Raw genomic sequence first — 14,258 nt, forward strand, 5'->3', positions numbered from 1 at the left:
CTCCTGCCATCTGTGCTGCCTGGTGTGGGGCTGGGGCAGGCGGCCTGCCCACTCACCGAGTAGCCGTCGGCAACGCTGAAGACCGTGACCACTTTGCTGGCGTCGCACACGGCGAGGAAGGCGCCGTCGTGAGAAAACGCCAGGTCGGTCACGGGGCCCTTGGCTTCCAGAAGCTTGCCCTCGTCCTTCAGCGTGGTGCCCAGGATGGAGTAGAGGCGGACGTTCCCATCCTGCGGGAGGACAGAGGGGCTGCAGGTCACTCCCCTGACATGGGCGCCTGTGCCCACAGATAACACGTGCGCCCTCCCCACCCCACCCCCGACTCTCCCGAAGCCCATCCTCCTGGAGGGAGGGGCCCAAGTATCCGTAAGAAGCAGTGCTTTTCCTCCCCACCAACTGCTGCCCGGCTTGGCCACATGCCAGCTCAGGTGCCAGGAGAACTACCCCTTTGTCCCCAGGTTACCAGAGGACACATCCTACAATCCAGCAGCAGCTCTGGTGGCTGGCTTAGCATAGTGGGCAGAATTACATGAAAAGAGGTTTAATTATCTTAAAATCACATCAAACTCCCCACAGCCTCCCCAACCCCAATTGTGACGTGGGTGTTTGGGTGCTCATGAGACTGCCCTTTTTACAAAACTTCCAGTATGTTCCAATCAAGTGTCCACAGGCTGAGCTCTGAGAAGCATCTATACAGGTCTTAGGTCTCCAGCAAGGGCCCCTCGTCCAACCTGACCGTGCACTCAGCTTCACCATCTGTCCCGTGCCCTGTACCCCATGCCCCTCCCCGGCCCAGCAGATCCCCTCGGGCGCCAGGCTTCTCTCCCTGTTCTGTCCAGCCTGTCCTAGCAAACGCCCCATCCTTGTGGGGTCCTGGCACTTCTCTTCAGGGGCCAGGAGGTGAGGGGAAAGAGTGGATGTCAGGAAGTCAGACTCGGGGAACCTGAAGCCCTCTGGCGGGCACTGCACTGCACAGGTGTGAAGGCTCCCCTGTCCCCTCCCTGTGCCCACAAGGCTCCCCCAACTGCCCCCAAGACTGACGCCCAGGCTGAGGGCTTCCCTGCCCTGTGCCCCCAGCACAGCCCGCTCACTGCTGGGACCCTGGTCTCCTGGGGAGGAAGGGGGCAGCCCAGAGAGGTTCTCGCTGGGTGGCAGGAGGTAGCCTGGCACCCACACAGCCCTGACCGCCCTCCCCCAAATCACCCAAAGACCCCAGGGCAGAGGGCGTGGGGACAGGGCCTTACCGCGCCCCCAACGGCCACTGTCTCACCGCCCGGGTGCACAGCCACTACTTCGGGCTCGTAGCCAGGGTTGTCGATGCTGAAGCACTTCCTCTGGTCCTTCAGCAGAACAATCTGGGAAATACAGAAAGCGGTTGGAGCAGAGGCCCAGGACAGACGGCCCAGGCCCCATCTGGGGGTTGGGGTCAGGGGGCGGCGGCAGGACAGCACGGGGCGCCAGGACAGGGCTTCAGCAGCACTAAGTGGGACCGCCCGGGGGCCCCGCGGTGTTACTCCCTCATCAGCGTCAATGGTGATGTCCCCAACACCCGCCCAGACGTCTGTGTAAGCCATCTGCTGCTTCTGAACTTGAATTCCTCCAACTACACACCATCGGGCGTAATGACAGAGCTCTGCTGAGCAGACTGTCGGGGGTTTGTTGTGGGCTCTGCTGTGGGGTGGGGGAGGTGAAGAAGCCCAGGCGATGGGTGGCAGCACCCACCCTAAAATCTGCTACTGAAAACGCACCTGGACAAACATTCACCTGAGTCATCAGCCCGACTCAGGAAGCACCCTTACTGCCCAGCGCCCCCGACAGGGAGAGATGGAGGGCCTCTGTCCAGACTCTGGTTCAAGTCTCAGGGGTGAGACCTGAATGTGGCTGCTCCCTGACAGAGAATTGTGGGCCCCTCCAGCACAGTCTGCGGACCCTACGACTGGCCGCGGGGAGTTCCGGTCAGGATGCCCGAGAGAAGCAGGGGAACAACAGAATGCAACAGGGCAGTCATCACATCCGATCCCATGGGCCATGGGCTCCTGGGAACCTGAGGACGCAGGACTAGACCCTCTACCCACCAGCCCCTTCTAAGCAGAGCCTCGGGTGGCTCTTCCCCGAACCCGTGAGCTCTTCCCAGTGTGACTTTCTAGAAGAGCCACGTCCAGTCTTTCCCACACTCGCTACGGCGCTCCCAGCCCTCAATTCCTCGTGCACCCTCACTGGCCACCCCGCTGTCTACCGTAATTGCTTGGCAGGAGGGCTGTGTTATCTAGGACACACAGGAATCCACGCTCCCCGAAGCAATTAAGCTCCCAGGACGGAGGAGGGGTGGTGGATCCGAAAGACAGCTCTCCGGAGTGGGTCTGTTGCTTGTGCCAACAGGGGCTCCATTGCACCTGCCTCCTCCACCCTGAATGCTGGGACGCCCAGCCCCGACAGACAGCGTCTGCTGCAGAGCAGTGTCCTGGATAAAGTGGGTCAGGCCTGGGTCTCAGTCAAGGGCGGTGTGTTTCCGGAAATTTCAAGAAATGGCATGTAGAGACAGACCTTCACCGCCCTGAATGAGAACTCAGGCTGCCAGGGCTGAAAGAGCAGAGGCCTCGGAGGCCCGGGTGCCACCTTCTACCATCAAAGGACCTCGGGGAGGGAGGCAAAGCCACTCTCAGCCTCCTCACTTGCAGAGGCGGTACCAACAGCCTGCTGTGTACTTCCTCGTAACCCTCCCTGTGAACTGTAAGGGACGAGAAAACTAAAGCTCAGAGAGGGTGAGGAAAACGCCCAAAGCTACACAGCCAAGTGCTGCAGGGCTGGGATTTGCAATGAGTGGGCTGAGCCACACTGGCTGTGCCTCTTGTGGGCAGCAGGGGTGAGGGACCACCCCATGCAGGGCATCTGACCCTGAAGTGTGGGCTCTGACCAGGCTGCCCGGGTTCAAATCCCAGCTTTGCCCTTTGCCAGACGCAGCCCTGGGGCAGCTTAGCTTTTGTGCCTCAGTTTCCCCACCTGTGAGGTGGGGATGATGCCAGACTGATAGCACTGCTGAGGATTCAGTGAACACGTGGGAGGCCCTCAGCACATGCAGCAGAGCTCTCAGTAAAGAGGGGGAGAATGGCTGTGGAGGGACGTGGGGACCAGACACTGTGCAGTCAGTCCGGACCTTCTGGTCAGACCCACGGGTGGGAGCCGTACCTGGCCAATGCACACGACCACGGTGTAACCCCCGGGGCCGACGGCCAAGCACTTCGGCTGGACGTCCAGTTTCACGACGCCCTGTCCGCTGTGGAGAGAAGGACGCATTAGTCTCCAGGGGTGCAGGGCAGGCACAGACACACACTCAGTGAGGACCATAGCCGCTCGGTGACGGGTGGGAATTCCACCCGATTGCGGCTGAAGGAGCCTCTGCCGAACAAGACATGAAAGGGAGGAAGCAAAGACTCCCCGACTCTTAGGAGAGAGAGAGAGTCGAGATGGGGGGCTGGGACGAGGGGTGGCGGCGACGAGGGGTGGCGGCGGCGAGAGATGAAAGCAGCACGTCCCGCATCTGTGCCAAGGGCCACTCCCCCGCTGCCCTGTCCTGGGTCGGGCCCCACATGCACTGGCCAGAGACCCTGCCTGGCACTCCCTGGGTTCAGACAGAATTCAGTTCTGGTCCTAACCTCCCAAAGAATCTGGCTCGGGTGGTGAAGGATCCGCCTGCAATGCGGGAGACCCAGGTTCAATCCTGGAGAAGGCAATGGCACCCCACTCCAGTACTCTTGCCTGGAAAATCCCATGGACGGAGGAGCCTGGTGGGCTGCAGTCCATGCGGTCGCTATGAGTCAGACACGACTGAGCGACTTCACTTTCACTTCTCACTTTCATGCATTGGAGAAGGAAATGGCAACCCACTCCAGTTCTCTTGCCTGGAGAATCCCAGGGACATGGAGCCTGGTGGGCTACCGTCTATGGGGTCGCACAGAGTCGGACACAACTGAAGCGACTTAGCAGCAGCAGCAGGTTCAATCCCTGGGTCGGGAAGATTCTCCTGGAGGAGGGCATGGCAACCCACTCCAGTATTCTTGCCTGCAGAATCCCCATGGATGGAGAAGCCTGGCAGGCTACAGTCTACAGAGTCAGACACGACTGAGTGACTAGCACTTTCCCTTTCCCACCCTTCCACGGTCTTAACCATTCTCCTCCACAATGTAATTAAACAAACAAACAAACAAATATATATATGTAACTGGTACTTTTAACGGGATGGGTGAAAATTGTCGCCTTTACTTTTGGTTAATGGAGAAGGACATGGTAACCCACTCCTGTATTCTTGCCTGGAGAATCCCATGGACACAGGAGCCTGGCGGGCTACAGTCCATGGGGTTGCAAAGAGTCAGACACAACTGAGGGACTTAGCACTTTTGGTTAAAACTACAAAGACACATCCCAGAAAAACATGCACGCACAAACCACTTCTTAACAAATGGTAAACTGAGGAAAACGCCACAGAACTGAGCCAAGCGTGGTGCCTCCCAGGCTGGGTCAAAGGGTCCCTGCAGTAGGGTGACCAGGCCATGGCTCTGCCCTGGGTGCGCTGGTCGGCCCAGGCTCGGTAGCAGCAGCATGGGTCCCCTGAGGGAGACTGCCACCAACGGGCTGAAGGGGCAGGGGGGGCGCATCTGGCCCCGGGCAGCTCTCACCTGTAGTCCCGCAGCGTGAGGCTGGTGTACCGCACCGTATCGTCCATGCTGCAGCTTACCAGCTGCCCATGCTCGTCCACAGTCATCCTGGACACCTGGTTTGTGTGGCCCTTCCCAGCAAAGGAGTCGTTCTCCCCCGTCTCAGAATCCCAGTAATGTGGGGCAGGGGGTTAAGGAAGAGCCTGGCTTCAGGATGTGGTGCGTGCCCCACCCTGGGGAGGCCACGGCCCATCCCCCATTCTGGGCAGCATATTAGGGAAGGGACAGTGGGCACCAGGCCGAGTGGACCTCTTTGTGCACATTCAGCTCCCCATTTCAGGAAGCAGACGTTGTGATCAACCAGCAAGAAGGCACGCAGTGGGAGAGTCCACCCGTCTCTAGAACCAGAATTGGGCAGGTCGCAGGATGGTACTGTCCTGCCACAATGGAGTGGCGCCTCTGTCCAAGGGGGCTCAGAAGGAAGCCCTGCGGGGACCCCACGTACCCAGGCTGATGCCCCCTGACTCCCTCGCTCTCTCTTGCCTGCTGTCCAGCCCAGCACCTTCAGAGGGAGGCGGCCTGGGCCCCAAGGACTGGCTGATGGCCACCCAGGTGCCATCTGGCAACCAGTCCCAGGCTGACCGTCTGCTCGGGGTGCCTGGGTCTGAGCTGTTTTTAAGTTATGAGGCTCTCTTTTTATATCAACAAAGAAGCATCTTTGTTTGCACTGAGGCCAGTTCCCCAAGAAGCTGCAGGCATCTCCTGCAGCTCATAGGTCTCAGGATGGGAGGCCCCCAACCCTGCCATGGATCCCCCACAAGGTCAACATTGTGGTGAGTGGACACCAGGGCTGGCCGGGGACAAGCAGAGAGGATGGGGTGGTGCCCAGAGTTGGGGGACACAGGGCAGGACCCCAGTTGTACCCTCTTTTCCTTCTGTTTTGAGGGGGAAGAGGGGGACGTCTGCCCTCCTCCCTTGGGGCTGCGGGGGACTGTTCCCAGGAGGGAACCCTACAGACCAGGCAGCACCATGGAGATGGGGGGAAGGGCAGGGCCTGGGAAGCCCCTCCAAGGGCAGGACAGCCTCGGGCCAGGGGATGGGCTGCACGAGGGCAGGCCTCTCACGCAGCCACGATGCCTCGCCGAGCCAGGCCCTGTGGACCACCCTTCCAACACTGGCCATCCTGGAGCAGGGGGGTTGGAAGGGCTGCCGGGAACATCTCGGGGGGACCCCAAAGGCCCGCACCGGGGAACAGGGCGTGGGCTCTGCCCAGCTCTGCTGTCGCCGAGTGGAAGCCACTTGAGGTGTCTGAGCTTTGCTTTCCCCATTTTTAAGACAAGGGGACTCCCCCCAACAGGCTCTAAGTCCTTCCGGATCCTAACGCACATGGATTCTGCTGCTCATGAGGGGCGAGGCCAGGACCAGGTCATGAACAGGGAAGTTCAGCAACCAAGCCCTCAAGGCTGCACAAGTGACCCATCAAGTGAAGGCCATGACCCGGAGATGGAGGGCCCGAGTGTGGACTGGGCCACCTCTTGGCGACCCGGACCAGGCAGAGGAGCCCCGTGGCCGCCACCTGGCCAGCCTGGCTTCTGGCCCCATGGCAACAGGAAGCTCCCACATCTCCTGCCAGGGCCCGTGAAACCAGCGCTGTGAGTCAAAGGATATTAATGTGTCCGTCGTGGCTCCCAGAGTAGATGTAAGACTTGCCGCCGTTTTTATGCACTGTCAGGCACTGGATGGATTTGCTGTGACCCTGTGGAGGAGACAGATGGGCGGGGTGAGCTGAGGACACGCCTGTGTCCAGCCAGTGACTGTCAAACACTCGCCACCGGCTAAGCCCCAGGGAGAGGCCACGGTCCTCCTGGGCCTGAAACACCACCTGCCGGCCTGGGTCAGCCGCCTCCTGCTGACCCACCCCCTTGATATCTGGGTCCCTCCCCACCCAGGCACTTAACCCTGACCTGCGTGGAGGATGGGGGTCTAGCAGGAGCCCAGCAGAGTGCCCGGGTCTGTGCAGACTGATCCAGGCAGCCGCCCCTTATCCCCAGCCACAGAGGACAAGCCCCCACCCGGGGCTGGGTCTCCACGAAGGTGAAGGAGCAGTACTAAGGGCCCAACCCTCGCAGAAGCAGAACCCCAGGGCCACTGGACGGCCTAGAGAGTCTCCAACCAGAGACCCAGCTCACGGCTCCAGCTCCGTCCCTGGCTCGTGAGGATTCTTCTCTCCTGAGTCCCCTACCCTCACCAGGGCTGTGATCCCACAACCAGGGTGGTCCCAGGGTTGATCCCTCCCTGATCGGCAACAAAGAGGCCCCAAACACTCGTCTACAACCAGACGCCTGCTTCAAAGGAAGGCATTTAACCTCCTTTCAAACTGCTTCTGAGATGGAAAGAACCTAAGAGATGGGGTTTAATCACAGCTCTTTCCCCTCCTCAGAAGTAGCTGGGGCCCTCTGAGCATCGCTGACTACTGCCATGACATGATGTGTGTACTATAAAGCAGAGACATTACTTTGCCAACAAAGGTCTGTCTAGTCAAAGCTTTGGTTTTTCTAGTAGTCATGTATGGATGTGAGAGTTGGACTATAAAGAAAGCTGAGCGCCCAAGAATTGATGCTTTTGAACAGTGGTGTTGGAGAAGACTCCTGAGGGTCCCATGGACTGCAAGGAGATCCAACCAGTCAATCTTAAAGGAAATAAGTCCTGAATATTCATTGGAAGGACTGATGCTGAAACTAAAACTCCAATATTTGGTGACCTGATATGAAGAACTGACTCATTTGAAAAGACCCTGATGCTGGGAAAGATTGAAGGCGGGAGGAGAAGGGGATGACAGAGGATGAGATGGTTGGATGGCATCACCGACTCGATGGACACGAGTTTGAGTAAGCTCCGGGAGTTGGTGATGGACAGGGAGGCCTGACGTGCTGCAGCCCATGAGGTCGCAGAGTTGGACACGGCCGAGCAATTGAACTGAACTGAACTAACTGCTCCTGGGATGGAAATCTAAGAGATGGGCTCCTTCCCCCTCCTCAGATGCAGCCGGAGCCTTCTGAGCACTGCTGGCTGTTGCCACAACGAGGCATGTATCATCAGAGAAAGGTACACACAGTCCTCAGGAACCCTGAGTCCTTTCCACAGGGCAGCGACCTACGAGGCCTTACCGGGAGTCTCGCCCCATGCAGCCTAGGGACCCACACAGAACCTGTGAGCAACGGGATGCTCGAGGACTTGGCCCGCCCTCGGGCAGCAAGGAGCCTTGCCAGGAGCCTGTGAGCACTGGGGCTCTCCTGCGCCCCACAGATGAATGCTGTGAGCACTGCGTGCTGCCCAGCGGCCGTGTTCTTTTTTTTTTTTCTATGTTCCAATAAAACTTTATTTGGCCCATCCCGATCAAGTTTAATAATGTTTACTAGATATTTTTAAAACATGAGTAATAGCAATTCCTCTGTAATAACAATTATATATGAACTCCTTGTCAAGATCAGCAGCTTGTTCCTTTACCAAAAAAGTAAAGCCGCCCTCTGAGGACAAATGGCACGTGAGAGTGGTGAACGTCTCCTTTTCTTAAAAAAAAAAAAGAAACCCCAACACTTCATATTTACATATTTCCCAGGTAAAAATCGGTCAGTACGGTTAACTGGTTTTAAATACAAGTTTCTAATGTGCTGTAGGTTTCAATGTACAGATCCTAGTTAGCTGATTAGACTTCAGGTGCTGTTGAGGTGAGGGTGAACACAGCCTACGATCAACACTGGGGGATCCTCTGTTTACAGATTGGCTCCTATGGGCATCTCTGGGGGGAGCTGAACGCCGGTGGTGGAAACGGAAGAGCGTTTGCTGGGGACCGGACTCCATGCCTCTGCAGAGGGCCTGCCATGCTACACACCATCCCCTGAGGCTCTGTGAACGCGTGCACATCTGGTTTGCTAAGTTACTTCAGTTGTGTCCGACTCTGTGCGACCCCATAGACGGCAGCCCACCAGGCTCCCCCGTCCCTGGGATTCTCCAGGCAAGAACACTGGAGTGGGTTGCCATTTCCTTCTCCATCAGCGGCCGTGTTCTAACAAGCAGGCCCGCTCAGGTGATTCGATTCTGATGTAGCTTCCAGCTTGAGCCACAGGATCACTTGGGTGCACCTTTAAAGTACTGGCCCCTCAGAGCTTCCTATGGTCTCTGACTGCATCCCGACGGGGCTGGCCAGGCATCAAGCCCTTTATGGAAATTTCCAGATGACCTGAACGTGCACTAGGGTTGAGAAGAGCTCATTTAACTCCAGCCCAGTTGCTGGGCTCTCACCCATAGCCTGATGTCAGCACCAAACACCCCTCGGGATTCACAAGCTAGCCACACAAGGCCTAAGGAGGCAGATGGCCTGGCCTGACCCCTGCCTCACGGGCACGGTCACCCAAGCCCATGAAAGCCACCAGCTCACAGACTGTGGGGTGCACACACGCTGCAGGGTCAGGAGCTGGCAGCCCACGGACTACGGAGGACTGGGCCCCCGGGGAATAATCCCAGCCTCGTCTACACCCAGGCCGCGGGGCCCAGGCGCCTCCCAGAGCCTGTCTGCATGGCCCAAAAGCAGCTGAGCGAGCAGGGCGTGAGGAGGTGCTGACGTTCGGCCGCAGGGCTCAGCTGCAGGACAGGCAGCCGCTTGAAGCCTTGCTGTGGAGGCCCCTCCCTTGAAAGCATGGCTCACCCAGGGCTGCCAGGGCAGGTGAGGCCGACCCTGAGCACCCCACCCCGCAGCAGAAGCAAGCCCGTGGGTGGCAAAAGGGTCAGAGGAGGGCCCTGGAACACAGAAGTTCCCAGTCTGGCTGCGATTTCCTGAGATGCCACCATTTCCAGGGCTGAGGGAGGGAGAAGGCACGGCCCCACCTGGACAGGAGACTCTGGGCAGATGCTGACGGCCAGCTGGCCTGGGTGAGCTGTCCCGATGAGATGAGGATGGGAGGCAGGGAAGGGGGGTCCTCTCCGTTGCCCCTAGTATCGGTCCCTGCTGCTCACACCGTGGGCCTCTGCCCTTCAGGGCTCCACGGGCTTCTCCAAGTCCACGTCCGCTTCCAAGTGCCCACCCCCACCACTCCCTGGTGCCCACCCTGCCCCAACCACACGGGACAAGTGCCTCCCCATGCATTCTCACGTTCACACCCTGCACATCGTCCCGGCCCAGCTCCAAGGCCAGCTGGGCCCCTCACAACTGCGGCCACACCCCGCCACATGCCTTGTCTCAGGGCTCAGCATCTTCCTTGTCCTGCCTCATGTGGGGGACACAGCCGGTGGGCTCCTAACTGAGGAAGGCTGAGCCCCTCGGGACAAACGAGCCCCGTGAGCAGGGGTGAGGGCCGCTGCCCTGAACGTCCAGCTTTCACAGCAGCTGAAGGGGATCTTGGCATCTGGCCTATCGTTTCTGTTAAACTCACATCCCCAAAGCAACCCACGTCCTGCCGTTCCACTGGGCCTCCACCTCGTCTCTGCTGCCCCTTCTCCGGCCGGACGCCCACCTCCCCGCCGGGCAGCCCTTGCAGGCTGAGCTGCTCCCTGGCCTGGCCTTACCTTGATGACCCGCAGGGGTTTGCTGGGGTTGTTTTTGTCCAGGTAGTTGATGTAGCCAGACAGGGAGATGCTGAGGAGGTGGTCCTTTTGCCACAAGCAGCCCAGCTGCTGGTCCAGGACGTTGGAGCCCATGGTAAAAGTGTTGACAACCGAGTTCACGTTGACGTCCCAGATTTTCGAGGTTTTGTCTCCGGAAGCAGAGAGCAAGTGGGTACTATCAGGACTCCAGCTGATCTACTCAAACAAATGGTGGTCACGGGTCAGAGCATTCCACCGAGGGGGAAAGAGACTCAGATACCGGAGCTGTGTCCACAGCCCTGGTGCCTGAGCAGGGATGACAGCCTGGGAGGTAGTGGAACACGCAGGGCAAGGACAGGATGAGCATTCCAGCCATAGGCCTCTGTGGGCCATGGCACCCTATCCCACGTGACCTTGAAGGTCTCTGCCAGCACCCCTGCTCCTGACGCCTCATCTCAAGCTTCCAACTTCAACCCACATATGGACGATGACAAACGCAGACAGGCCCCACCATAAGCACAGAGCAAGCTGTTAACACGGGTCTATACTCACAGCGTAAATGCCGCCGTCATGAGCCTTGCTTCCTCCCAGCGCACACACTTTCTCTCCCGTCTTCCCATCATAGATGAAGATCTTTCAGGAAATACAAACATGTGAATCACGTATGTGTGTATGAACACACGTATCATGCGTGGGTGTGTATGCCCAGATGTCAGTACACTGACTGAGCTCCTCCCACTCATCCCCGCTCCACCATCAAGAAGAGGGTTGACAACTGTGACTTTACAAGAATTCATCAAAACTGGATGAATTTCGAGCTCCTTTAAAAGGAGACCGACAGAGAGATGGGGCTATCACGCTTTGTGGACACAACCTCAAACTGAGTCGCATCCTAGGAGGAGAACGGAGGGAGCTGCCCATTGAGACCAGCTTCACTGAGTCTGTCTATTCTGAACAACCAGAGGCCCAAGAGATGAACAAACACCCCTCGCTCCCCACCTCCCGGCCCCGGACCTTACCTGGCCATCGGCACTGGCCGTGGCAAATCTGTTCCCGTCGGGAGAGAATCGCACGCAGTTGACGAAGCGGCCGTGGTCCTGCAGGAAACGGGATGGTTAACCAGGGATAGGCAGCTCCGGAAAGCCCTCCACGAGCTCTGAGGCCCAGGACCACCGTTCATGCGAATGCCCGTCCGCGGGAGCCCTCCCAGCTCGGCAGGAGCCCCAAGCATACACGCCAGAAGTCTGGCTCAGCCCCTGGCCTCAGCAGGGCCCATCTCTGCCTGCCAGGCCTCCCTGTTGTGACGTACACGCTCCCCAACCTCTGCCGACAGAAACGCGGCCCTCCTTTTGGCTCTGAAGCCCACTCAAGCTCAGAACCCCTACGCTTAGTGAGGCGGCTACTGTGAGGCCTTGGTCCTGAGTCCCTGGAGCCTGGCCCGGGGCCCAGCACACAGCAGGCGCTCATCTGGGCATCTGCCGAACAAATGAGGTTTTAAAGAAATTAAACAGTGGTGATGACCTTCCTGGCAATAAGAATCTGAGATGCGACCTCCAGAGGTGATTCCGTTACCTAAAGGAGTAAATGAAGTCAATCTTTCCAGGGTCAAGAAGGGTTTGCATCAGAGAGTGATCCTCGGAAAACCCCACAAGCCATCAATCCGAAGCCCACCCCCCCGCCAGCATGCATGAAGCAACAGGTGTCGTCCGTTCTCCTAAAGGTGCACAGGTCACCTGCCCCCGGGGCCACAGCCGCCCCACCTGCAGGAAAAGCAATTCGACTTAACGCAAATCCCAGCCACCGCCCAGGTAAACCACTGATAGTTTTAAAGCCTGAGCTGCTGGGTTAAAAGGAGTTGCACGTGTTTGTGTAAGTTTATGGGTTGACTTGTCCTGAAGAGATGGCTTGAAATCCCAGGACCTGTGAACATGACCTCACTGGAAACAGGGTTAGATGATGGCCCCTGAGGGTGGGTGGGCCCCTACCCAACACCACGGGGGGAGGGAAATCTGTACTCAGCGCAGACACTGGGGGACCACGTTGAAAGCTGTTGCTGAACCACAGAAGACGCCGGGATTCTTGGCCTCCGGAGAAGAATTCAATCTGGGCCAGAGATGAGGCTTGATTGCTCAGAGCTTTTGTGTAATAGAGTTTTATTAAAGTATAAAAGAGACAGACAATGCTTCTGACGTCGACATCAGAAGGGGGGTAGAAAGAGTACCCCCTTGCTAGTGTTAGCAATGGAGTTACATACTTTTAATTAGTTATTACAGTGAATCAAAAGAATGTCTGGAGGTTGTAAAGACCTCACTAAACCCACTCCCATAATTTACATTTTAAGATAACAGGATTAGCCAGGTTTTTTTCCAGAAACTGTCCTTAAGCAGGATACATTATTGTTATATAATGCTAAGGAATGTAGAGGGGAAAAAATTTGTCCTTTTCTCTTCCTTGAGAATTCCAGACCCCTCTCTCCTTGGGGGTCCCCTGGACTTATCAACCTGCCTAGGAACTGACTCTCAACACGAAGATGGGGGCAGAGACTGGGTTGCGCACCCCCCACCCCAGGATGGCCTGTGTTGCTTTTTGTTTATCATGTCCACTTATTTTGCTTCTCAGGCCAACCTTTCCGGCTCTCAGGCTCGCGTTCTGAGTTAGTTGGAGAATGGCCGTCTCCCAGCGGGCTCGCAATCCATCAAAATGAACGAACTTTCCAAACTGGGCCCTCTGACTGCCCTTCCCCGTGACCGCGGCTCACAGTCAGCCCACCACTTTGAGACGCCCTGGGGAACCTCGGGTACCCTTCTCTCCTCAGGGGACACCCAGGCTCCGAGTGGCCCGGGTTCTGGGAACCCAGATCTCCGGTTTCCCGTGCAGAGCTCTGGCTCTCGGCCCTGGACAGGAGGCAGGCAGGCCGGCTGGCCAGCTGGGCAGGGAGCCCGGGGGTCAGATCCTTAACTCCCCAGGCTCACAGCCAGCGGCCTGCCATCCCCAGGGCTGCTCAGGACGAATGTTGGGAGGGCGTCTCTCAGTCCTCCCAGAACCACCCCGTGGGAATGGAAGGATAGACAGGCAGAAGCGGCTCCTCCTGCACGAGGTCAAAGGAAAAGCAACACAACCACTGCTCTGCACGCCTGCCCACATGTCTCTTCCACACCTCTACTGGCTGACCCGCCCTGCTGTTCTGGGTTCCTGGGTGGTGAGGTGGACGAGGGAGAGGGGTAGGCCAGCCCCCCTGGGTCCCTGTGACTGACGCAGCATGCCAAGAGTGCCCCGCGGTGAAGCAGATCACGGGGCCAAAGTGGGGGCTACGCTGGGGGGCGTGAGGAACATGCTATGAACCAGTGGGACCCTGGGTCACCCTGCAATGCCATCTCGTCCAACTCTGGGTACCGTGGTTCCTTGAAACAGGACTAACCCCTCACACACCCAGCTCAGAGGTCAGCACAGTCACCAGGCCTCCCCCCTGCCTGCCTGCCATCCTCAACACCCCCGGCCCTACAGGGACATCACACGTGTGGATCTGTCTGTCATCTGTTGTCCCACCCCTGAACCAGGCAGGCTGCCGGGCAGGGGTCAGACTGGACAGGGCAGACATCCCCCCGCCCGGGGACCAGGCGCTGTGGCTTTAGAAAGTCTCCCTGTCAGCTTTTCCTGCCACTGAAGCCAAGAGCCCAGATGAGTGGGAGACTGATGTCTGCTCCTGAAAATAGCCAATTTAAAGGGAGGAACAGTGAGCAGACCATTAACCAAAAAAAAAAGGGGGCTAAAAATAGCCCGTTTCATGGGGAGGGGAAGGGAGGCCAGAGGACGAAGGAGGATCGGGCTGGGGGAAACATCATGGAGGGTTCAGAAGACGGAGCTGGGCTTGCGGGCCCCAGACCCCCTAAAGTCCTGGAGGGGCGGCACCATCCTGCAGGCTCCTGGGGTGCGGGCCACCCAGCCTTAGGCGCGGCGAAGCCAGAGCTCTGGTTGGGGCAGTGTCAATGGACCCTCCCAAGAACCTCCCCACCATAATTACCCCCC

General features: G+C 58.1%; 1 protein-coding gene across 2 annotated transcripts in view; it reads right to left on the reverse strand.

The window, feature by feature from the left end:
- Positions 1-14,258, reverse strand: part of WDR1 (WD repeat domain 1) — a 43,115-nt gene that overhangs the window by 3,927 nt on the left and 24,930 nt on the right. Inside the window, exons 6-13 of one of the 2 annotated variants that reach the window (XM_069593255.1) lie at positions 11,252-11,329; positions 10,785-10,865; positions 10,215-10,448; positions 6,321-6,408; positions 4,674-4,830; positions 3,187-3,274; positions 1,245-1,355; positions 57-230 (exon numbers count right to left, since the gene is read on the reverse strand). In XM_069593255.1, the coding sequence (XP_069449356.1) occupies positions 57-230; positions 1,245-1,355; positions 3,187-3,274; positions 4,674-4,830; positions 6,321-6,408; positions 10,215-10,448; positions 10,785-10,865; positions 11,252-11,329 (1,011 nt within the window). Of the gene's footprint in view, positions 1-56; positions 231-1,244; positions 1,356-3,186; positions 3,275-4,673; positions 4,831-6,315; positions 6,409-10,214; positions 10,449-10,784; positions 10,866-11,251; positions 11,330-14,258 lie in introns of both variants that reach the window. The other variant, XM_069593256.1, reaches the window with a different exon arrangement.

This window comes from Ovis canadensis, chromosome 6 (genome assembly GCF_042477335.2).
Source record: "Ovis canadensis isolate MfBH-ARS-UI-01 breed Bighorn chromosome 6, ARS-UI_OviCan_v2, whole genome shotgun sequence".
NCBI classification, from domain to species: domain Eukaryota; kingdom Metazoa; phylum Chordata; class Mammalia; order Artiodactyla; family Bovidae; genus Ovis; species Ovis canadensis.